This window comes from Cryptomeria japonica, chromosome 10 (genome assembly GCF_030272615.1).
Source record: "Cryptomeria japonica chromosome 10, Sugi_1.0, whole genome shotgun sequence".
Lineage (NCBI taxonomy): Eukaryota > Viridiplantae > Streptophyta > Pinopsida > Cupressales > Cupressaceae > Cryptomeria > Cryptomeria japonica.
In genome coordinates, this window is record NC_081414.1 from 775,396,977 (window position 1) to 775,423,995 (window position 27,019).

The 27,019-nt window shown below is 34.5% G+C and overlaps 1 protein-coding gene across 1 annotated transcript; it reads left to right on the top strand.

Moving 5' to 3' along the window:
- The first annotated feature begins 1,540 nt into the window (after positions 1–1,540).
- Positions 1,541–25,513, top strand: LOC131076044 (putative UPF0481 protein At3g02645). Its single transcript, XM_059212802.1, has 2 exons — positions 1,541–1,645; positions 24,317–25,513. Exons 1-2 carry the CDS (start codon positions 1,541–1,543, stop codon positions 25,511–25,513), a joined length of 1,302 nt encoding a protein of 433 aa, XP_059068785.1.
- Positions 25,514–27,019: the final 1,506 nt, after the last annotated feature.

A 27,019-nucleotide genomic window follows, 5' to 3' on the forward strand; every position in this document is an offset into this window, starting at 1 on the left:
TTACTAAAAAAAATTACTTGCATATATTATATATTTTTTACTATGAAATCAATATAATATGTAAAATATTTGTACAACAAAAAGTTAAATGAAAGTGTTATTATTAATTCGTTGTATCTTAGGTTTTGTTTAAGAATGATCACAACTTTATTTGTATTATTCTTTTGGCCTTAGCCGGTAGATTACCTTTTCGTAAATCAATTTTGCAACATATTTTCCTATGACTGTGTCAAACAAGAATAGTATACTTATCATTTGAGAAAACTATGCTATCATCAATCATTGCAGTAGAACTTTTCCTTTTTTCAGGGGAGGGGGATGGCTAAAAGGGAGAACCAAAGCGAGGGGAATGTTTAATTTCTTTTTGGTTAACTTAAAAATAATGGTAAGAGATGAGTGAGATGTGTGATATTTGATTTTTGTGGATGTGTTTATTCTGGTTTCAAAATGACAGTACAAAAGGTCTGTTTTGGAACCAAAATAGACACAGTTGAAGAATAAGATTGAAATAAATTTTGAACAGTTTTTTCGACCGTCAAGCGGAAAGGCCTTTCTCCCCTGATCTCTTTTTCATCTACTCTGGACGGATGTTTCATTCTAGACTCGCAGGCTTCTCACAGATGAAAATCTCAATGTTGAATCGCAATGGAAGCTGGATCCTGTGTTTAATAGAAACAGGGTCCAATCTTGTCAATTCGACATTTTAAGTGACATTCTGATGCTTGAAAATCAGGTTCCTATAATACTTCTTATGGAGCTATTGGCAATGGAGGACAAATCAACGGTAGAAGAAGCAAGGATAGAACTGCTCACAATGATATGTGACGGTATAATTGCATTGGTCCACCCTTTCAGTTATTCTCTTCAGCCAAGCACCAAAGAAGAAGAAACAGAGCATAGAGAGCGCAAGATGAAATTGAAGAAAACTTTCGAGTCAAAATATAAAAAGCTGGAGGACTACAATCACATTTTAGGGTTTTTCCATGATTTCATTGTGGATGAGTGTCAAGAAGAAAAGACGGGGGATGTTCAAATTACAGTACCACATAGCCGCCGCCCCCGCCGCCCCCGCCGCCGCCGCTGGCATCCTCGTGGAAATCCAGTTCATCCGAGTGAAAACTAGTCTCATCATCAACAGATAAAGGCTTCAGCTGCAGAGTTATACTAGAATGGAATGAAGTTTAGGCCGTACAATGGGGTTCCATCCGCCAAGCTCTGTTTTGACAAAAAGGAAAAGACTCTGTTTCTCCCTGTCGTATATGTATCTGATACCACAGAGGTGATCTTGAGGAATCTAATGGCTATAGATGTGTGCCAAGAAAAAGAACTCAACATTCTCTCAGAGTATGTTAATCTGATGCATGACTTGATCCAGTCTGCAGAAGGCGTAGTTTGCTGAGGAAGAAGGGAATAATTCAGAGCTCCATTGGTACTGACAAGGAAGTGTCTGACCTCTTCAATGGTCTCTCCAAAGGAGTTAATTTCAGTTCTGCAGATGAAGATGAGTTCGGGCAATTGAAGATGGTATAGAAGGCGAACCATGGTTCAAATTGTTGAGTTTATGGAGAAGCATCCAAAGTTTGTGAGAACTTTCGCTATGTTCTGGGGAATTGTTCTGGTTGTGGCGGCTGCAGTGCCTACAATGGTGCAGATATTTAAACAAATATATTCAAAAACTTAATAACAAAGAATACGATGAATCATTCGGTTGCATATAATGGTGTGGACTACTGTTATTATGTTATCACGTTTGAGAGTAGCTAATAGCTACTCATATTTTATAAAATTCATTGTAGGTCACTGTAAAGATTGGTTAAATTAAATGAGATAAAAAAGGAGTTATATATGAAAAGCAAATTATTATATTTTTATCTTTTATTAATTTTTCATGTGTTGATAGTTCTTTAATGTCTTTCGAGTTGGTTCAAATGAAATTCAAAATAGACAGTTATGTTGTTATTGATCAACTTATCAAAAGAGCTTTTCTCTACAATTTTTGGGCTTAATAAGTTTGAAATGAAGCAGCTAAAAGTTTTCACTCTATATTTTTGTCTATTTAACAATGGTGGGTAGTAAATATTGTTATTAAAGTTATGTGTCCATAAGGTTTCAGCAAAGCTGAATAAACATATTAATGCTTATGTTAGATATTTTAAGACTAAAAGTTTTCAAGTACACATTGAAGAAAATTTCTCTTGCCCAACAAACAAATTAAGTGTAGGTCATTATTACATCAAGACTCCAAAAGAAAAGAATTCAAGCAAACACCCTTTATTTGTATGAAAGACTCTAAAAGAAAAAAATTAGACATATCAATTTCATTTAGCTACCTATTAGACTTACTCTTTTTAAACATACTATATACATTTTAAATTAATTAAGACAACTTCAACTTATGTGAGTACCTAAAGATTTTGATTTGAAGTATTATGTTATAATTCCTTTGAAAACAAGTAGAAAATAATTACAAAAGATGTACAAAGTGGTGTTCTTGATGAGACATAGATTTCAATATAACACCCCAATGAAATGGAGTTCAAAGGAATACATTGGTTATTGTATATGCTCAATATATTATATTTTATAATTGTTCAAGTGCACTTTAGTTTTGCCCTTTTTAAATGCCAAATAAATTACATAATCAAGTCTAACGTCTTTTTAGATAAAAAATGTATAGATGGATGAGATTTTTTAAGTGCAATACAATGTCATTAAATTATATTGTATTAATAATAACCAAAAAAGAGCTTTAAAGTTAGAATGTAATCTTTTTCTAATTTGCATATTCTATAATAAGTGTAATTAGTGAGACCATATTTTTGGGAGCATTTTTTTAAATAATTGACAAGACTTCCACATTTTACAAAAATAGCCTCAAATGAATGCAATGTTTGCTTATGGATTTGAATATTGTATTTAAAAATCCTTTCCTTGTTGATATTTGAAGATATTTAGTGAAATATGGAAGTCTATAAGAATATTTGGAGGTCTTATTATTCTCAAGCGATAATCATGTATTTTTTTATTTACAATATGTGGGAAAGGGCCCCAGCCCATTACAGATCTAGCACAAACCATAAAAAACCAGAACTAGAACAAAACCAATCACATACACAACAAAATAGGGCAACTATCCAAACAACAAAGTTGGAGCTAAAGAGCTCATATCCTATTTTAAATTAGAGTTTTGAGGCTTCTTATCTAAAATACTAACTTGAGAAGATTTGTTAGTGGGACACTTCTTCTTCCATTTAACAAGTGTCCTCGTAGATCCATTATTACAATCAAAACAATGTTCAACCACACGAAATGTCTATCAAGAACATTAAGGACAACAACATTACCATTATAAACACTAGTTTAGGGATACCAACGATACCAATAGAAGCACCCAAACAAACCATTATGCTGAGGCAAATACGGCCTACATTGGGCTTAAAATGGCTCTTCATGGAGGTTTCAAGAAGGTCTGGTTGGAAACTGATTCACTAAAAATAATCAATTGTTTGATTAAAAAGACATGCCTTAGTTGGACAATTAATCACATAATGTAGGAGTGCTTTGAAATGATTGGCAGACTTGAAGAAGTTCAAATATCGCACATTTTTTAGGGAGGGTAACATGCATGTAGACCACATGGCAAACCTCGACATTGCTAGGTATGATAAAAAATGGTGGTGGGAAGGAGAATCCTTTCCATTTCATTTATGAAAACTAGTTCGGATGGACACCGAAAATCTCTCTCTGATAGAGAATTAATGATGACAACCATTCCTAGAAAGACATGGCTATGACCTTCTAGATTTTCCTTGTGTGTCTAGTTTTTTATCACCTATTTGAAGCCTAGTTTTAGTGTATTGACTAAAAAATGCATAGGTAATAATTATATTGGGGGACAAAAGAATAGAATGGAACCATATTCGTGTGATCTATGGGACAAAAATGAAGATGTATGGAGGGAAGTTGGGGATGGTGGTCTGGAACCATATATAAGAAAATTCCATGGCCAAAACCAAAAGCTTATAGAAATTGATGCAACAATAACCGGTAAGAACCCTCAAAAGAGTCAACCGACTTATGTAGTGAGAGAGACACAACGAAAACAGTAAGGAAACATAACAAATTCACATAAATAGATTAGATTACAGCCTTAGAACTTCCAGCAATCATACAAAAATCATCAAAGAACATCCGGTAATTAACCGGTTACATGTAGGCTTCAAGCTAGACACAATCCAACCGGGACTCTAAGAATCAACCAAATCACAATATGCGAATCTCAATCCTTATTCTTAGTTCTACTTTCTCTACCACTACAAATGATTACATAACATCATATTTATACCCACCAAAAAATATCTAGGCCGACCTTAAAGGATTACATTCACCAATGCAGGAAATGAAACGTGTAATTAGGTCAGCCCTAAGATTTGACAAATCATTCTGGAAAATAACAACCAAGTGATGTTGTTTAGCACGAAGGTCGGCCACATACCAAAGAACATCATTCAAGACCCGATATAGATCCACACACCAAGAACTGTCTCCGGAACCCAGAAGCAGCCAACTGGAAGTGATAACTGACCGGAGAGGAACCCAAATGAACTAGAAATCTAGAATCAACCATATGAAACCGCCAGGAAATTGCAAACAAGTTCTGCAATGAAGAACAAGCAACTACTAGTACATACTGATAAGAATACAAAAAATTGCACAAGGGACTAAACAATAACAAAACTGAAAGGAAATACTTTTGGTTGATGCAAGATTTATCATTGACCGGGGATGCTCCTGCATCAGTTATGTTTGTAAAAAACTGGAATAAGGGGGTGCTCAGTGTCTATGGTTCTAAATTCAAGGTAGATGAACCCTTCATGGTTGAGATTAGTAGGCTAAGTATGGAGGGTAAAAAATTCTACAAGGAAAGGGAAAATTTGGAAGAATCCCTTGCGATTTTCTATGACAAAAAGAGCTAGAGAAGCAGAGTAAAGCAGAACCCGAATAGAGGCTACAACCGAAAGGATCTTTTGAAGCTTTGGGAAGATATGATATAGTTCATCATGAGGAACATAACCCTAGTATCTTTACTTATCATTTCACTATTCTGAATCACTTTAGGCATGACAAAATAATTTCAATGTTGTTTCATTTACTTTCTTCTCTTGATCATTCTATTCATAGGAATTATGAAAATGAGGGAAATCCGGTCTTCAATGAGGATTTAATCCTCCTAATTATGAAGTATGCTAAGGTTCATGAGGTCAAACCCTCTTCTATTTTGAGAAACCCCCACCCCTAGCCACCTAGGAGGTGCATGATGTTTTAGATACATATTTTGGTGAGGAGGAGGGCGGGATTGCTATGAACTGGAATGAAAACCATGTATTTGGATGACTCTGAATATAAACCCTCAGAGGATGAGGCCCCCCCACAGAATCACACTCCAGGTACTAATAGTAGCAAAAAAAACATAAGGACAGTGAAAAAATTGAAAACCCATGTTTCTCAATCTCAAAATTTGGGCCCGCAAAATATTAAAAACCAAAAGACTGGGAAAAGGGTGGAGACTCAAGAAAAAGGGGAGGATGAAATTAAACTTGATATTCCCCTCATTGTGGACCCCAATGAGCCTAAAAGGGATGAAATGGATGTTGACAAGCTCCTCGATAATTCATTCTCCAACTAGGAGAAATGTTTTCGCTGGGTGAAATTAATCTTCTAAAACAAGGGATCAAGGACATTATAGACTGTTTCACTGAGAATTTGGCACCTAATAAATTTGATAAACTCCTGAAGTTGACCCAAAAAATTACGGAGGATATCAAGGTTATGAAAGCTGAGCATTAGGCTAGGATTGACAAGCTAGAGAATGATATTTAGGATTTAAAGGGTAAAATCAAAGGTCTAGTGGAGATCAGTAAGGAGGCAATGTATTTAACAATGTGGAAGGTCTAAAAAGAGTGAACAAGGAAATTGCCATTCAGAAAGCTCATCTGATCAAATTCGACATGTCCTCTGACATCAACTTGGACAAGAAGAACTGGGATGTGTAGACTTCCATGGGGCCCTCTACCAATACTAGGAGCAAAAAACAAGAAAGGGGAAGTTTGAGATTTATCATGGAAGAACTCCAAGTGATAAAAAATAGGACAATCTAGAAGAATATCGAGCTCTTGGAAGATCTCAATTAGTTGTTTTTCTTGTGTTGTGTTTTTTATCGTTAGTCTCTTTGGGATGCTTCCCCTATTTCTATTGTAGTTTAGTAGCTGTTTAGCCTTTGGTTTAACTTTGTTTATTTTTTGATAGATTTGGGTTTCGATTCCATGTAAAACTTTTTTATCTTAATAAAAAACAATACTAGTAGAAGCAACAATGGATTCTTTAACAACTAGAAAGACGACAAACCCAATACCACTCATTTCATCATTGAAAGAAGATTTGGACTAGCAAACAACACTTGTAGGTAAATTAGTAGTAAGATGGATAGGAGAAAAAGAAACTAGAGCAAGAGATAATCCCTAATCCAAAGTTATCTTAGTAGAACTCGAAGGAGAAGAAACAAGTGTGGGTGGTTTTGAATCCTTTGAAACATGTGGGTGGTTTTGAATCCTTTGAAACAATGTCATCCTTATAAGAAACATCTATAAAAATAGTAATATGGTCATGGACAAGATTCTTCCACCAAGTTAAGGAAGATTTCCTATAAGCAATATAGGAGCACACAAAAGCCATATGCCAGTTTGCAAAATATGACTTGTAGCAAAAGAGAATCCTCTTATAGCGCACCATTTGAAACAAAGATCTATTATTAACGTATAGAATGACTTCTCAAAACAAAGATTTTGAAATATACATTTAATTAGAATGCAAGAAAATGAAGTGCAACCACAGACTTTGATCATAGAATCCACCTTCAAGAATCTACCTAAGGATAAGCATGTATGTTACCTTAATTGATGCAACACAGATAGAAGGATCCCTAAAAAGGAAGTCTGATCCATGCAACAAGATCCAAACAACACAATACAACACAAGAGAGAGAGAATGCTAGATCAGGGAGATGAATTAATTGATTCAAATGCAACTGTCAGTAACATTCAGCTTACATGCAGGAAACTACCTTGTTATAAAATATATCCATATGCATCAATCCAGAAGCAAACATCAAATTAAATTACAATCTACTTTTCTATATATATCCTGAATATTGAATCTACTACAATCAAATATATCATTATATAGCATCCGAGAACATCTGGATCAGCCAAGAAAGATCACATTCCTCAAAGAAAGGAAAATAAAACATGTAGATAGGTCTGTCCAAAGATGAGATAAAAATCCTTTGGAAAAGGATTACCATGAAGTACGGACCAAAAAGAGGGTCAGCCAAGCATCGAATATCATCCCACATATGATAAGTCAGATCTGCAAGTCAAGGAATCACTACATAAGATCTAGTAACACCAACTTGCCATTAAGCTCAAGCATTCGAAGGAAATAAAAAAATTGCCAATCAATCTAGAAGCAATAACTGTCCGAAACGAGATCCAAATGAAATGCGGATCTAGAACAAGAAAGATGAACAAGAATAAAGTCCAAATCCTGTGTCACAAGAGAAATGATCAATGCCAAGGTATCTGGTAACTCATAGAATCAAAACTACTAAAAAGAACAAAGAAACTGAAAGGAAATATTTTTTTTGGGTGATGCAATATTGCCAATAACTAGGGATGCTCCTGCATTAGACATTCGGGGTTAATGAAATTTGATTCGTCACTTTGTAGGGGCTAGAGAAAAACCAAGATGGTCTACCTCAGCTTGAGAAATCCAAGAAGAATCCTTAACTGGTATGCCTTTCCACTTCACAAGATATTGTTTGTACTGATTGCTGCGTGTGCTCTTACTAACTCCTCTATCCAAAACCTCTTCAATCTCATCTTATTTCTTCTCAGGAAACTACTTCAATTTAGATTCATTGTCACAAAATTCTACTTCATGATATTGATATAGATTTACAACATTGAAAATAGGTGATATGTCTAGGGTGTCTGGTAGCTCCACTTCATATGCATTAATCAAATCAAATTTCCTCAAGATCTTACACGATCCAAACTTCTTCATCCTCAACTTATTATATGTTCCAACAGGAAATAAACGCTTTCTCAGATATACCATTACTTCATCTCCAACTTCAAATTATTGATGTCTTCATTTCTCATCTACCTTCTCTTTATATTTTCGGTTCATATCTTCCAAATGTTGCTTTACCTCTGAATGCAATACCTCCATATGATTTTCCAATGATTCTACTTCTGCACTCCTCTTAGCTTCATGACTGATATCTTTCAATTCTGAAACTCCCTTATGATTCCCTCCGGTAACTATTTCAAATGGTGTCTTTCTTGTACTTTGGTTTACTGAATTATTATATGCAAACTCTGCCTGTGCCAATATCAAATCCCAACTTTCGATTTTATCTCCCCTCAAACATCTCACCAAATTTCTCAAACTTTGGTTCACAACCTCGGTCTATCCATCTGTCTGTGGCTGAAACATAGAACTAAACTTCAAATCTATCTTCATGCTCTTCCAAAGTGTCCCCCAAAAGTAACCAACAAACTTAGTATCCCTGTCTGAAACAATGCTCTTTGGTAGCCCATGCAATCTCACAACCTCTTTGAAAAATAGATCTTCTACATGAGCTGCATCTATTGTCTTCTCACAAGGTATGAAATGTGCCATCTTTGAAAATTTATCTACGACCACAAATATAGAATCATTTCCTCTCTGAGTCTTCAACAATCCCAATATGAAATCCATACTTATGTCTTCCCAAGGTCTCTCTAGTATTGTTAAAGGCTTATATAATTCAGTATTCTGACTACTTCCTTTTGCAACTTGACAAATTATACAACTCTGAACAAATTTCCTGAAATCCTTATGAATCTGAGGCCAAAAGTAATTCTCACTCACTAAAGCCACTATCTTATTAATCCTAGAATGTCCTGCCAATCCTCCACTATGTTTCTCCTTGATCAAACTATCTCTCATTGAACTCTGAGGTATACACAACTAATTTCCCCTAAACAACATCTCATCCTGAATAAAATAATCCAACCACTTACTCCGGTTTGCAACAACAGGTTCAACACAAGCTCACCAAGGTTCTGCAAAATCAGGATCTTCCGCATACAGGGTCTTCAATTCATTAATTGCCAATACTGCAACTCTAATCTCTGTTATCAAATTTCTTCTTGTACTCAAGGCATCAACAACCTTATTTGACTTCCCACTCTAGTATTTTAAAACAAAAGTATAGCTCTACATAAATTCAACCCATCTCATATGTCTCTGATTCAACTTACTTTGACTGCTCAAATACTACAAAGCTTGGTGATCCATGTACACCAAAAACTCCTTAGGCAATAAATAGTGTCTCCACTTCTTCAAGGCTTGAATTAGGGCATGGAACCCTTGATCATACACTGAATATCTTATTCTTGCATCATTCAACTTCTCACTGAAATATGCTACAAGTCTTCCTTCCTAGGTCAACACAGCTCAATTGCACTCCCACTAGCATCACAATCCACCTAAAAGACTTTACTAAAATGTGGTAAGGCTAACATAGGCTGCTTAGTCACCTTTTTCTTTAAGAATTGAAAACTTCGGTTTGCTCCAGCAGTCCACTTAAAATCCTCCTGATCTCCCCTCATTGTCTCAGTCATAGGGCTATAAATTGTACTAATTTTTTTGATGAACTTCTGGTAGAAACTAGCTAGTCCATGAAATGATCTTACCTCTCCAATACTCTCTAGTGTAGGCCACTCAATAATTGTTTTCACTTTCTCAAGGTCCATCTTCAGTCCATTCGCAAATATCAAAAAACCCAAGTATACAAGCTCCTCCTTCATGAAAATACACTTTTTTAGATTAATCAACATCTCTTCTCTAAGTCTCTACAAAAATTTTGTCACATGCAACAAATGTTCCTCTTCTGTCTTATTGAAAATCAGAATGTCATCTAAATATACCATCACAAACTTACCCAATAATTTCTTCAATACTTCATTCATCAATCTCATAAAAGTACTCGAGGCATTAGTCAATCCAAAGGGCATTACCAACCACTCATACAATCCTTCATTTGTCTTAAATGCTATCTTCCATTCATCACCTTCTCTGATTCTAATTTGATGATATGCACTCTTCAAATCAATCTTTGTGAAATATCTAGCTCCACTCAAATAGTCCATTATGTCATCATCCATCCTTGGCAATGGAAATCTATACTTTACTATAATATTCTTTATTTCTCTTGAATCAGTACACATCCTCCATTCCCCATTCTTCTTTGGTGCCAATATAGTAGGTACTGCACAAGGGCTCAAACTTTCTTTGATCATACCTCTCCTCAGCAACTCCTGCACTTGCCTATTCAATTCTTCATTCTTTGTCGATGTCGTCTGGTGTGTTGCCTTATTAGGTAAACTAGCTCCAAGAATCAAATCCATGCAATGACATATGCTTCTCATAGGGCGTAATCCATCAGGTGCATTATCTGAAATGATGTCTTCATACTCCATCAACAAATCTTTTATCTCCTTCAGTTGTTCTTCCTATGGTTTCAAATCAGGTTCCTTAGGTATCAACATATAACACACATTTTCACTCTTCAACCCATCCAAAAACTTTATCCCATTGACCAAACAGATTCTGACACTCATGCATATCTTACTTCTCAGGGGTTCCTCTAGAGGTAAATAAGTTTGCTTCCTCCCATTCACAATAATAGTATAGATATTCCTTCTCCCATCATGCATAGCCTGTCTATCATATTGCCAGGGCCTTCCCAACAAAACATGACAAAAATCCATAGGCATAATATCACACAAAACTTCATCATAGGATTCTCCTATCTTCAAATTAACCAAACATTTCACATTTACCAAGATCTTATGATCATCTCGAATCCATGTTATCTGATAGGGTTTAGAGTGTTTCAATGTCTGCAACTTCGACTTATTCACCATCTCCTCCGAGGCAAAATTATCTGAACTGCCACTATCAATAATTATCCTTACAAAACTTACCTTCCACCTTACATCTTGTTTGGAATAAATTCTTCCTCTGAAATGGTTCCTCATTTATCTCATTCTAGCATAGGGCTATTCTTATCACCAAAGCTTCACCATCCTCTGGTTTGTTCAACGATGAGGTAGGTTCTTCTTCTAAAAAAAAGATTCTTCCACCATTCTCTATCCTCTTATTCCCTTGTGTGCATTCAAAATCTCAGTGTCCTTCTCCACTACACTTGAAACAGGTTCCAGTGAACTTTCTCTTATCATCTCTCTTAAAACCCTCATTCCAGTAACCACCTTGTCCAACATTCCGATAGTAATTTCCTTTGTTCCTCCGATTTGAAGTTTCATTACTCTTATCTTCTATCTTGTCTCTATTCTATTCCGAAAAGGATCTGCCACCTCCGATAAAGGATCTAACTCTCTGAAATCTTTCATCTCTTCGTCTTTGTCTCTTCTAATGCCTCTTATTCAATCTTTCTTCAACTTTTAGGGCATATTGATAAGCTTCTTCCACACTTTATAATTTTACCTTACTAATCTCATTTTGTATAGACATTCTTAAACCAGTAACATAGCTCGCAATCTGCTCAACTTCATCTTCAACATGTCCGGATCTGATATTCAACTTGTAGAACACCTCGGTGTACTCCTTCACACTAGATTCTTTTTGCTTCAAATTCTATAATCTTCGGAACAAATTGACTTGATAATCTGCTAGCAAAAACTTTGGCTTCAATTTACTCACCATCCAATCCCAAGATTTAATTTTTTCCTTTCCTTTCCTCTATCTATGAGTCTACAAATGATCCCACCACAAGGTAGCATGTCCCTTCAACTTTGTGCAAGTAAATTTCACCTTTGTGTCTGGTTTACTGTTCATATTTGTCAAATCTCTAATCAATCTTTCATCATCTTGTACCAACTCTGGTTGACCTCTATTTTTCAGTTCAACAGTCTGTTCTTCTTCTTTATCACTTACATGCTCAATATGTCGACCCCTTCTTTGTGTGGTCTCAATATCATCCAAACGAGCTGCAATTTATCTCAACGTGTGCATCATCACCGAATCAACATCTCTCCAGTTTCCACCTCTCACATTACCTCTTCAGGCCATAGGAGCAAGTCCTCTGCAATTGCAGGTCGGATCCACAATCTACCATCCTAGAGCAAAATTCAACAGGATGAAAGCTTCGCTCTAATACCAACCGATGTAGCCACAGATAGGAGGATCCTCAAAGAGGAAGTTCGATCTATGCAGCAAGATAAAAACAACACAATATAAGGGCAAGTGCAAGGTACTGAGTCACAAATTCGTGGAAGTCTGCGCGTTGGAAAACGCGCTCTTATAAACGGGGGCCCGTTTGTGCTTCGGGCTCCCGAGCCGAAAGGTAACGGGGATCCGAAGCAAAAAAAAATGGGGCCCCCATTTTGTTCTAAAACGGGGGCCCGCTTTTAAACAAAACGCGGGCCCATTTTTTAGAAACGGGGGCCCGTTTTTAAAAACGGGGGCCCGTTTCTAAAATGGGCCCCCGTTTTGTTTAAAAGCGGGGCCCGCTTTTAAACAAAACGCGGGCCCATTTTTTAGAAACGGGGGCCCGTTTTTAAAAACGGGGGCCCGTTTCTAAAACGGGCCCCCGTTTTGTTTAAAAGCGGGCCCCCGTTTCTAAATGGCATTTTTCCTTTTTTTTCCACAAGCCGCCCTTGTTTGAAAACGGGGGCCCGTTTTGTGGAAGTTGATTCCACAACCCGCCACTTGGCTCGGGATTAGGCCCGGGATAGACCTGGGATGGCCACACCTGAGACATGGACCTGCAAATTCAAATCTCCATGAATGAAAGCACAAATATGAACTTCAAAAATAGTTTACGCGCCTCTAATCAGAGAATTTTTATACGAAATTAAAACCCATTTCAGATTATACTGTCTAGATTCTAAATATGTAAATTTATTTAAAAATTGATTATTTTAACTATTTTTCATTTAATTTATACTAAATCGGGTCGATAAATTTGAAATATTAACTAATTTTGTTAATTTAATAACTTTTTTATTTTAAAAAATTTTGGAAAAAAAATTATATGTCATCAATCTACACAAAATTCTTTTGTATTTAAAAAAAAAAAAAATCAAAAAATGTTAATTTTACATCAAATTATGTGGGTCGTACACGTCAAATTTTTAAAACGATAATTACGGCCATTAAAAAATTAATTTAAAAAAAAATATTAGAAAAAAAAATACAGAAAAATATGCTCATCAATCTTCAGTGTGTTACAAACCATTTCCCAAAACGGTTTGAGAAAATAATTGGAATTGTGTCAAAAAGTGTGGGTCGTACACATGCATGGTATGGTCCTGAAACAGGCATTTTTAAAACATAGTTTTCAGAACTCCATTTAAAAAGTTATTTTTTATTATGTGGGTATTAAAATAAATTATATATTTGGAAACTACACTCAGAGGGCTATCTTTTATATTACTGACTTTTTGCAAGATTCAATCTCTAAGTGTTTCAAAATTTAAGCTCAAATGAGACAAAATCTGAAAATCAGGGAAAACACTTCCACTTTTTGGCCAAAAAGTGGACTCATCTTCTTGCACTGACCCATAACACAAGAGAGAGAAAATGTTGGATCAGGTGTGGATCAATTCATTGATTCAAATGCTACTGCTGGTAACATTCGACTTACATGCAAGCAACTACCTTGTTATAGAAATACATCCATATGCATCAAGCTAGAGGTAAACATTGGATTAAATTAAAATCTAGTGTTCTATATTCTAATATTGAATCTACTATGATCAAATACATCATTATATAGTATCGAAGAACATCCGAGTCAGCCAGGAAAGATCACATTCCCCCAAGAAAGGAAAATGAAATGTGTAGATAGGTGGGCCCAAAGATGAGATGAAAATCCTCTGAAAATGATTACCACAAAGCGCGAACCAACAAGAGGATCAACCAAGCATCGAAGATCATCCCAGATATGATAAGTCAGCTCCACAAATCAAAGAATCACTCCACAAGGTCTGAGAACACTAACTAGCAGTTAAGCTCAAGCATGCGGGGGAAACAAAAAATTACTAACCAATCCGGAAGCGATAACTTGCTGGAAAGAGATCCAAATGAAACACGGATCTAGAACAAGAATGAAGTTCAAATCCATCTTCGCAAGAGAAATGATTAACGCCAAGGTATCTAGTAACTCATAGAAAGAAAACTACCGAAAATAACAAAGAAACTGAAAGGAAATTTTTGTTTTTTGGTGATGCAAGATTGCCAAGAACCAAGGATGCTCCTACATCATTAATGTAGTTCTTTGTGTTTATGTTCTATAACCATAAGTTCTTACAAATTTCAATTTTTTTTCTTTTGAAAATATTTGTACATAATTGAATGCTCTTTCAAGATAATAAATTTGCCTCATAACTCTTAATAAATTAGCATGTTTTGACACAATTATCAATAAACAAGCTTTCATCCATGGAATTTACTTTAAATTCAAGATAAAATGCCTATTTCTGCATTTGAGAGATTTAATGTTATATAAAGCAAGTTGTTTTCTTATACTTTAATACTAGCTTCAATCAACACTTTGCAAGGTCACATTAATATGGATGCTAATTATTTCATTTATTATACTATTGCTTGTTTTATTTACGCCATTTTAACTGTATTATGTTATGCCATCACAAGAATTGAAAATCCATAGAACTATACACTAACATACTATAGGAAATTAAATTCCAAGGAAAGCCTCTACCTAAGATAGAGAGTACTACACTACACTTAGTTGTGTTTCATTTCTCTCTCTACATTTTGAAAATGATTTTCTATATTATGATGATGATATTTTTTATATAGGGTGGCTATTTTTTGAAAATCATCATTCTTCGATCATATTTTAACTATTTTATTCATTGAAGGAGCTTAATTAGAAAATAAACCAAGGAAATGACATAAAGGATTTGGTGGAAGTGGTTGAGGCATTGCATGATAATTAGGACTCCATGAAAAAAATGGAGTTCATATGTTTTCTTAGAACATGTAGATGATCGAGAAGAACTCTGTTGCTCTCCAAGCCATACGAGACAAAATTGCAAGGAGGCAAGAAAAGAAGCAAAGCCATTTGGACTCTGTCACTACCCTTGGGTTGGAGGCCTATATATCCAACCCCAGATTCCCCAACCATCTCCTTTGGGAAAGGTTCTACTAGGAAGCTCTCTTTTTCAAAAAAGACAAAGAAATCAGCCAGGATAGGAAGTTGATGTCTTCCTCCACTAGGTATGCCATTGGTTTGTGCATTTAGTGGGGGTGTGTCCTATTCTGTTTTTCGGTCTATTAGTTCTGCTAGTTTATTTTTTGGGTTTTGTTTGTTGTGCTAGATATTTGTTGGTTTTTGTTCTTTTTTGGTAGTAGGCATTTTGGTCTTGAGCCCTCACTCCTCGTGAGCCCTTTGTTTTTGTTGCTCACTGGTTTTGCGGTTATGTAAAGGTTCAAGCCTCTCCTAGTTTAATACATTCAGAACTATTGCATTCATAAAATATATAGAAAAAAAGTTAGGAAATTTAGATAGTAGAATTAGTCTTGAACATAATTAGATAATCTAGCCATAATTTAATGTTTTTATATATTGCAATAATTTTTTTTAGATAACATCAATATAACTGATCCAAGCACATTGCCTAATGACATATAGTCCAATAGAAAGCTAAAATGAGAATTTAATTTTATATTAGCTTAATGCCTTAATTTTTTTTTGTGTCAATTTACATGTAAGAGTGTTGATCTTCCATACATGCACAAAATATGAGGGTCATTATGATGAAATATAGTCATAAAATATCGCCAACTTAACACCAAACCCCAAAATTTGGAGGTTTGTTATCAAATCAATTTTTGATGCCACCACAATTCCAAAATGACGTTATGATTTATAAATTTGTTTGGGATCATTGAAATATCATGGAACTCATGGTAACTCATAAATGTCATGATTTTATAATGTCTCTATCTGGTGAATTATATGAAAGCTAGTTGCTGGTAACTATTCGTTGCTTCCTTCTTTTTAGAGGTGTTGATGAGCATGTCTCCTCAAGCTTACCATATAAGTTTTTATCTAATGATGTGTACTTTACTATTGGTCGTTTGCAAGCTATACAAATGTGTCTAATGGTATTGGCTGCTAAAGGGTCAAAATACTTCTGACGCAACCAAGGTTTCCATATTATGAAGCATTATGTGCGTGCAATGACATGGAAGTTTGGTTTTATGATTGAATTCCAAAGAAAAATTGGGAAGTTCACTTAGTTCAAGTCTAATTTAAAAACTGCGGCAATGGCTAATATAAATGCAAACAATCGTTGCGGCAGCCTTAAATGTACGCTCAGATCTGATCAAACAATGTAGAACGTATTTCTATTAGATGGCAATATATTCGGTTGCAAAGATGATCAGTATGAACCAGAAAAGATTGCTCAAAAATCATCATCACAAGTATAGTTGAGAACATCAGTTACCATAGTAGTTTAGTCTATAACAACGGACACTAGGAAAATGAAAATGAGAAAAAGGCATTCAGCTCTTTCTCAACAACACTATTTCATGTGATGGCGGCCACTTCCTAAGGTAGACGAAGTCATGAGGATTATGATAACCTTTACAGGAAATCTAACTCCATGTTTATAAGAAATCATGGGTTAAATTTAATTTTATTGATTAATAGTTTTTAATACGTATCTCATTAGAGGTGGCTGGTTATGTTTTTGGGTTTTTGGTTTGTAGTGACTTAGAAATTGATAGTATGCCAACATATCTTTTGCACAGTGGTTCGGAGGTAGCAGAGGTGCTTTCACCCTTATTGTATGGGATCCATCGGATCTGATTAGTTATGTGTGGGACGTAAAATTTTCTAAATGGGAATTGCTTAATGCTACCACTGACTTCAATCACGGATTTAAGATTGTGGTAAAATTATATTTTAATTAAAGAAGGAAAGAGAGTATCAGTGTTCTAATCAATAAAAAGAGGGATAAGACCCGTATCTTAATATAACCGTTAAACAACAACACCTAGAGTGCATGAGTAATGCACACCTAGTCAAAGACAAAAAACACAAAAAACAACAAGAAACTACCTAAAGACCAGACATAGATCAAAGATAAAACCAACAAACAAAATACAACTAACCACTCACCAAAGACACAAAGGGATGGTCTACTGGGTGGAGGTTTTACCCTATTGCCAATCTTTACAAAGACAAATGAATTTCTTAAAAAAATAATTTTTTTTTAATAATCATTGACAAAAGTCAGAGTACCAGAATCCAGTGTATCTTTCAGCACAAAGGTATGGGGTTCCATCATAGTAGAGGGAGGCATTGCACGCCTCTTCCACTTTTCTTTCCTTCAGTCAATTTCCTCCTATATAGCTTTCAAGGAAGCCAAGTTCCTTAAGGCCATCTCCCGACTCAGGGTAGAAATATCCTCAATAATTCTCCTGGGAGGCTCTCTTAACTTTCCTTAAGCTCCATCAAAACATTATTCCAATTCCTCTACAACATCTTTTGATTAAGGTCATTCAACATAACTTCTACCTTATTCCATTTCTCTAGCTTTCCAGTCATGTTGCTAGCAACCTCCCATACTCATTCGTCTTTTTCCTCTATCACCTATTTATTGTCCCTCATGCCTACCCCACCAAAAGCCTCAAGCATATTAATATTTTTAATAGCCACATCAAACTAAGATAAGAGTTAGTCAATAATCAAGTCCTGTAGCTCAACACATTCTTCCAACCACAAAAACTTAGAAACCAAAGTGGAGGGCTAGGAATGGGGTTAGGGGAGTTCTATTCAAGGGAAAAGGGAGAAAATCCATTGGATTCCTTAGGAGACCATTTAGATTTTGAGTGAGAGAAAGACTCATAATCCTTAGGAACTTCATCCTCCTCCGACTGCAACAATTCCATGTCCTTAGCAAGAAAATTGGGGGAGATTTTCTATTTTGTCCCTCTTTTAGGGTTGAAATGAGTAGGAACGGGCTTGGGTTTAGAAGAAGAGGTATAATTGGGGTTAGGCTTCACAATAGAGGCATTCAAGAGCTCCACCAAAATATTAGGGTGTGGCAAGGGGTAGGGGGAGATAACAGGGGATCACTAGACATGGATAAAGCTAGATGGAAATTGTACAATCTAAGGATGAGCCCTTGATGAAGGGGTAGAGAGTTTTTAGATTTATCTCGTTCAATTAATTTAGACAATGAAGAACAAACCTAGTAAGAAAAGTTCAATTTTATGTCGTACCTGAGGTGGTTTAGTATTGAGAACATCTGGGCATGAAATCTTTTAAATTTCCCATTCAAAGTAAAATATTTCAGCAGGAAAATGGCTACATCTTTCCATATACCAAGTAGGTCTTCTCTATTATACCCTCTCTATAATCTTGAAACTCCTTCCCCTGCCTTGAAGAATCACTTAAGTTCATCCTTATAGTATCCTTTTGACTTCTTTGGAAAGGTAATACCCTCCAATAATAAGCCAATGATAGAAGTAATCACATTTGGGGAGACTCTAAAAGAATCTCCACCAATATTCACCTCCCCCTTTTTCTAGGATTGCGCAAATTTTTTAGAGAGCTTAGGATCAAAACCTTGCATGACCTCAACATAGCTAAAAATATTCCCCTTGACCACTTTATACCTTAATTTTGTATTACTTTCAAACTCATCGCAAGTATCAAGCTCCATTTGTATGAGTTCGCCTCCCGTCATTGTCACATAAGATAAAACCAAGTAGGAAGAAGAAAAACTAGTAGTAAGGACACATAAACACTTACGAGGAGAGGAGAAAGTGACACTACTTTTTGAAAGGGACGTTTGCCACCAATACCATAAAGAACTTTCCAAAAAAGTGACAATAATAATGAAAAAGGTAAATCTTGGATTATACTCCATCATAAGCCTTTATGTCTTCAAAGATAGAAACACAAACCAAATCTAGGATATCATTAATACCCATCTAAATTTTCAAATGATTAGAAAATGGGCTTAAGGAGGCCAACATGTATACAACTTTATTTACTTCCCTCCTCGTGTGATAGAGACTAACAGGGTTGATTCTATGAATAAGGTCCCGACACTTGGCAATAAGGTAGTCACATTTTTAGTCAAGTTTGGCTTCAATCCTGAGCAGTAAGATTGTGTTTTTTAAATCACCTTTTATGATGATGCAATTGTACTTTCCTCCAGTCACAATAACTAAGCCATGATATATTTCTACCACCTTTTCCACACTTAAAGTTTGCATCCCCAAATTGGTCATGTAGGCAAGGGTTAGATTTCCACTATGGTCACGAATGACCCCACCTTGACACAACCAACCGAGATTTTCTCCGGAGGAACCATCAGATTTCAATTTCCACCAAATAGACACCGTGGTGGGAGAATAGAGTATCATTGTTTATGTCTTCATTTAAATTATTTTATCAAAGAAGAAAGTATAAATAATTTCAAATATAAGTAAAAGAACCAATGAATAGAAGAGAAATTTCTTTAACTCAATAATTTTTTAAAATTCATTTTAAATATAGATCAAACTTATAGTAATTATTTTGAAGGTGTAATCCTTCTAATAGATAATAAAATCTAATTTTTATATTTAATATTAATGCTCTAATTTTAATATCTAATATTGATTCTTCCCATTTGGTAAGTTCTTGTGATGCATAGTCTTTTCAAAGACAACTACTAATATATCATGGGTTAAATGATTACAATTATTTTAATTGACTAGTGCTATAACTTACAAAATATTTATACCCACAATTTCATTTATTTACTTCATAATAAAAATCCCTACTAACATGTTTCATCGTATATTTACTAAACTACATATCTTATGATAAAATAAAAGCTTTATAATAAAATACTTTAATTGCACTACATAGAAAGATGTGTTGTTTATAAATATTGAGGAATACAATAAAACACATCCATATATCTTCATCTTCATCTTCTTCCTTGTTTTGAAGTTGCTTGAAGATAAACCATCATATACATGTGAACAAAATTGTTATCTCTATACAAACTCGAAGCTAGTTGTGAGGATGAAAGGAACATCAATGGGAAATTAATGATACCCATGTATTATCACATAAATAATTATTCATAAAAATAAAATATTTTTCTACATTATCTTTAGTGACCTAAAATTAGAAAAAGAAAACCAATAATTAAACCTAGGTTGAAAATAATTGTCTACATCATGTAGAGAATTTTATTCCAAGAGAATATTAGATAAATTGTTCTCATCCAATTGAAAGATATCATACCCCTCTATGAAATAATTGTACATATTTATTCATGTATCTATTTCATTTTCATATTTCTATTAAATGCATATAATTAAGATACATTTAGCAATTGATTTATCACATTGCTATTGTATGGTATTTTCCTACCTCAAGAGTATATTTATGAATTTATTGTGTATTTCTATCATTTCATGTGAGATTCATAACTATTCTACATGTTATGTACATATTATTTATATATGGTGTTATATTTAGTACATAATAAAGACACAAAGTTCATGTCCTAGTGTTTTGATGGTTGAATTTCAATTATGATAGAATTGGAGGATAAAATTATATTTAGCATGTGCATTGTACAATAATAATTTGATGTGAAGGATATGATAATAAACACAATTTAAAAAAAACCACTTTAGAAAGATACACTTAAATTTGACATGATTTGAAGTGGAAATTATTCTCTATTTTGAAAGATAGAAACTCTATTGTCTTCCAATATTTTTTTGTTGACAATTATTTCTTTGTGTATATTAAAGCTATTAATTTCTTTATAATATGTCATGTCATATATTCAAGTGAAGGTTAAAAAGTGCCTTATAGTGTATCCACATGCAAACTCTCATCAATCATTGGGCATATTTCTCTTGTATGGTTACTAATGTATTTCTTTTTCTTGCTATTTGAGATGTATCTTTGCCTAATGGGTACAACTAGAGTTGTAGCCATAGCTCCAGGCATGCTTGGGTACAACTAGAGTTGTAGCCATAGCTCTAGGCATGCTTGTAGGGTTATCCCCATTATAAACACCATGGTTTATCTCATATACAACATAAATGTTTTGCCACTTCTCAAAGTTGACATTTTGGATAGCTTGATAGTAGAAAATGTTAGAAAAATTAATTATTGACCAAATCTTCTAGCATAGGCCACTAGTCAACCATGCAGCATCTTCAGTTGCTCAACGCCATCTTCAACTACTCCACATTGAACTTTCCTTATCTCATCTCACCTATCTGTGATACATGCTACTACTAACTGTGATCTACAGTCTCTACAATTTATGATGTATTTCTCTATAAAGTAAATAGTACAAGTGTGAATTCCTTAGAGCTCATCTTTATGAGTTTCTGCTGATCCATTTTTTTACATGGTGTTAAAGACAAAGGTTTACTAGTTTCCATAGGAGGAGGTTGAAAAACTAGTGTTTATTAGAACCAGGTAGAACCTCATTTAGATAGCAGATTGTTGATGACACAAGATTTTTGAGACTACAGTTTGAAGGAAAGCACATTGATTATGGGAATCCTCAAGTTAGAGGAGTTTCTAGTTGTTGGAGTGAAGTAATAACCCGTTGAGACTAGAAGGCTATAGCCAAAAATAGGAATGAAGAAATTGCAAGATTATTTGCATTGAATAGTTGCTAAGAAAGGATTGTTGGCCAGGAGACATTGCCAAAGTTTGTAGGGAACATTGAAGCTGAGTGAGATGCAAAAGAAAAGAAGAATAAAGAGAACTTGATGATTGAAGGTTGGAGTCCCCCGTAGATGTTTTCCTAGTCAAATTTGTTCAAGAGTGTCAAAGAAGTCCCTGCCTGTGAAAGACTCATTCTATAGAATCATCATTGCTTGAATGGGGTGGATTCACTACTAGAAACAAAGGGAAGATTGTTGATTTTTGAAGTTGACAATAGAGACACCAAGCATGTCAATAGAAGTTACAACTATTTGAATTTATCATTTAATAATGAAATCATGGCCAAGAAAAAAGGTATGTCTTAGATTATTGAAGATCTCACCACCTATCACAATTGAAAAATATTGTTATCCCATCCACAAGGAACTTGTAAAAAAAGGATTATTTGTTGAAAATTATAGGCTATAAGTTGTTTTTTATGCTAGCGTATCTACATACAAGGTAAGTTATAGAAGTTGGGAGAACTAAGTGTTTGTAAGTTATAGAGGAGAGACCTAATAGACTAGTTCTATTTCTTACAAGGCATATAGGCTTGGTTTGTGAATGCATTATATGTATGTAGAGTTATAGATATTAGTTGTGGGAGTTAGCTTTGATTTCTTTGGGTGTAAAAGTGTTTGGATTGGAGGTGAGAGGATATGATAAAGTTTATTGTGTGAAGACAAGACCAAAGATTATGAAGGGTCATTGTTGAAAAGATAGTAGTTAAAATATATCTCTTAATAGATTGTTATTTTAATATTGTCAAATCATTGATAATTATTGGTTGGATATTGAAAAGAGGTGAATCCAAAACAAAATTTTGCAAATCATGAAGATTGTGAGAATTTGCAAAGAAATAGTTCAATGTTGTTTATGAAGCCAAGAAAATTTTTCATTATAAATGGGTATAGGTATTTTTGGGAAATGTTTTGTAGTCACCTTTCTTAAAAGGAAAAATAGAAGTCTATATTGTACTTGAGTTGTTGGAAGGGGTGCATGATCAGTTGTACCCGACACCCCAAATCTTTTGGATTAACATATTGATGAACAATATATCTGAAAAGGATTCCTATACAATTAGCAAGTAAAGTTAATAGTTACCCATGTATCTTGGTAGATGAATCATTTTTTATATGGACTCGATAATCAATTTCAATGCATGTGTAGAATGAGAAGCATAAAATCCCATGAATAAAGTTCATGGTGATGATTAAAAAGTTTTTCAATTATAGATTAGTTTCCCCATTTTGTTGAGAGGTTTGAGGTTAGCCAAAACCACTTGTATGTGAGGTTTGTGGTCATCCAAAAGCATGTGTATGCTAGGTTTATGGTAATCCAAAACCATTTGTATGTGAGGTTTTTTGGTCAGCCAAAACCACTTGAGTGTGGAGTTTTGTGGTAAGCTTGAAACCACCTTAGGATTGTATAAGTTTGGGGTGAGTTGCCAAATGGACAAGTGATTATGATGAGGGGAAGTAGTACACTTAAAGACAAATTTTTTGAAGTGTTGTAAATGGGTACCTAAGAAGGCTTTAGGCTAGGACCCATCTTTTCTATATTATGAGGGGATATCAAATTAATCAGTATAATTGATTTTTGGGGGAATGTTATAAGATAAATTAATATTGACCAAATCTGTCGACATAGACCACTAGCCAAGCATGCATCGTCTCCAACCACTCAACACCATCTTCAACTAGCCCATGTTGATCTTGCCTTATCTCATATCACATGTCTATGATAAATTCTACTACTAATTGAGATCTACAATCTCCACAATTTATGATGTATTTCTCTATAAATTGAATACTATGAGCCTAAATTCCCAGAGCTTAATTATATTTGTGTTTCTCCTCTACAACCATGTTTGCTTTTAGAAAAATTTCCCTACTTGGACTGAGCAATTCCTCTTGTGGATGTTCCTCTTACTCAATAAGAAGAATAGATAGAGATGATAGCGTTATGAGTTGGGAACATATTCTTGGTAAACAAGATCTCTTGAATAGTTAGGGGCCTTCTCCTTATATAGTCATAATGACTTAGACTTAAAAAAAAAAATCATAGACTTTGGAATGTGCTTTCATTCTATCCACTTTTTAAATAGATAATGTATTATAATTTTATTTCTGTAATGCATCATTAAAAATAAATATTAAAACATTTTATTTTAAAATATATAAAAATACACCCGACCTTTTAAATATGTATCCAAAATCACTTCAAAATCACTTTTCTCATGATACTATCCTCCCAAAAATTTCAATTATATTTTAGACAATTTTTTAAATAAAAACTTAAGTCATTGAATTGAGATCCTCGACACGAAGGTTATTTGTTTCTTTTGGAAATGGACAACTTACAGTAATAAGCGTAGAGATGACCACCCCAATCAAAATCATGAATAATTTCTCCGTAATATATACGCTGGTATATACAATCAGAAACTGCTTTAATTAAATTAAGGAAACGAATCGGATTAGTGAATTCGAGAAAAATGAGTATTCCGGAGCATCTGAACGAAAACCAATTCGTACTTTCACTCTGGACGGATGTTTCATTCTGGAGACTCTCAGGCTTCTCACCGATGAAACACAATGGGATCTCAACGTTGAATCACAATGGAAACTCGATCCCGTCTTTAATAGAAACAGGGTCCGATCTTGTCAATTTGACATTTTAAGTGACATTCTGATGCTTGAAAATCAGGTTCCGATAGTACTGCTTATGGAGCTGTTGGCAATGGAGGACAAATCAGCGGTAGAAGAAGCGATGATAGAGCTGCTCAGAATGATATGTGATGGTATAATTGCATTGGTCCACCCTTTCAATTATTCTCTTCAGCCAAACACGAAGGAACAACAAACAGAGCATAGACAGCGCGAGGTGAAATTGAGGAGAATTTTCGAGTCAAAGTATAAAAATCTGGAGGACTACAACCACATTTTAGGTTTTTTTCATGATTTTATTGTGGACGAGTTCCAAGCAGAAAAGACAGGAGATATTCAATTTACTGTACCACGCCGCCGCCGCCGCCGCCGCCATGGTCATCCTCGTGAAACACCACTTCATCAAATTCAAAATCAGTCTCATCGTCAACAGCTGAGGGCTTCAGTGGCAGAGTTATACAAGAATGGAATGAAGTTTAGGGCATACGATGGAGTTCCATCCTCCAAACTCCGTTTTGACAAAAGGGAAAAGACTCTGTATCTCCCTGTTGTATATGTATCTGATTCTACAGAGGTGATTTTGAGAAATCTGATGGCTATAGATGTGTGCCAAGAAAAGGAACTCAGCATTATCTCTGAGTATGTCTTTCTGATGAACAGTTTGATTCAGTCTGAGGAAGACGTGGTTTTGCTGCGGAAGAAGGGAATAATTCAGAGCTCCATTGGGACTGACAAGGAAGTGACTGATCTCTTCAACGGTCTCTCCAAAGGAGTTAATTTCAGTTTTTCAGATGAAGATGAGTTCGGGCAATTGAAGATTAGTGTTAATGGATGGTATAGAAGGCGAACTATGGTTCAAGTTGGTGAGTTTATGGAGAAGCATCCAAAATTTATGAGAACTTTCACTATGTTCTGGGGCGTAGTTCTGGTGGCGGCGGCTGCAGTGCCTACAATGGTGCAGATATTCAAACAATTATATTCGCATGCTAAATAACGAAGGATACGATGAATCATTCGGTAATATGTAACATATAATGGTGTGGTCTATTTGTTATCATGTCATGTAAGAGCAGCTTATCGCTACTCATAGTTTATAAATTCCATTTCAGGTCAGATTCTTGTGCTTGGTAAGATTGAAATGAAGCGAGACGCACTGTTCAACTCTTGTTTTCTCTTACTCAATAATAGAGGATGATAAATGTTGTTATTGAAGTTATGTGACCATAGGATTTCACTTAAGGTTAAATAAACATGTTGATCTCTTTGTTAGAGATTTTATATTACAAGTTTAAGGTTGAATAAACATATTGATGTTTTTGTTGGAGATTTTATATTACAAGTTTCATAGGTGCACATTGAAGGCCCAACAAAAAGATAGGTGTAGATGATTAGTATATCAAAATGTATAAATTTGTTTATTTGTTTATTTTTTATGTTCTAAAATTATATTATAATTTTTATTTGTATGGACTTTAGAAGATAACATCAACATATCTATTTTTTAAAGTGACATATTAGATTTACTTTTCTAAACATATTATACTCATTTTAAATTAAATAAGACAACTTCAACTCATGTGAGTTCTTGTGGGCTTTTATTTTAAGTATTCTGTCTTAATTATTTTGAAAATAAGTACATTATAAGATATATAAAAAATGGTATTCTTGATGAGAAAGTAATTTCAATAAAATATCCCAAAGATACATTCTTATGAAATGCAATTATTTTAGCGTACGTATAAAACAAATTCATGTCATCTATTTTGATGAAGATGCATTATCCATTCTAGTTTTTTGACTAGTTATGTCTAAACTAAAGAAGCATAGAAAGCAAACAAGCCTAAGTCTAAATGAAATAAACCACTAACACACAAATGCTTAGACTACACTAAAATTACTACATTTCTATATAAAAGATCATCATAATTTTCTTTATTAATTGAATTTAGCATGCTAAATTATCACGACATTTTTTTGTATAAATACCCTCTATTATGGATGATTTTGGTATATTAATTATCTTTTATCATAATGTTGTTCAAAGTTGTTATCATGTTATGTTTATTTGCATAATAGTGTTTCTTTCATGAATTCAACATGATCCAAAAACTCAATACTTGTTGTCAAGATAAACAAATAGACATTAGAGATGATAGAAGCTAATTATTCGTAATATCTATCAAGGTTATTTAGGAGGTGCATTGGGTAGATCATTAGCTTTATAGAAATTCATACTATTTATTGTAGCATAGTAAATTATAACCATTTACAATTTCACGTTTAATTTGGACCCACTTTGGTGGTTGTGTCTAATGTGCAACTAATTCATGTCTAATTGTGATAATTTTTTGGACCATTTTTAGTAATTTGGTGTATTCCCCTGTTCACAGCTTTTGTTCTAGAAAAAAGTACTAGGGTGCCTAGCATCCCTATCAAAGCAATTTGACCCAAAAATTTTGAATTACAAATTTTAGCTTTGTAAGTAGTGAGAAATTACCCT

Bases quoted from the DNA above. Each gene is read 5' to 3' on its own strand.
- LOC131076044 (XM_059212802.1), top strand. From the start codon at position 1,541: ATGGTTCAAATTGTTGAGTTTATGGAGAAGCATCCAAAGTTTGTGAGA. The intron at 1,646-24,316 runs GTGCAGATATTT...AATTAAATTAAG, and splicing joins CGGCTGCAGTGCCTACAATG to GAAACGAATCGGATTAGTGA.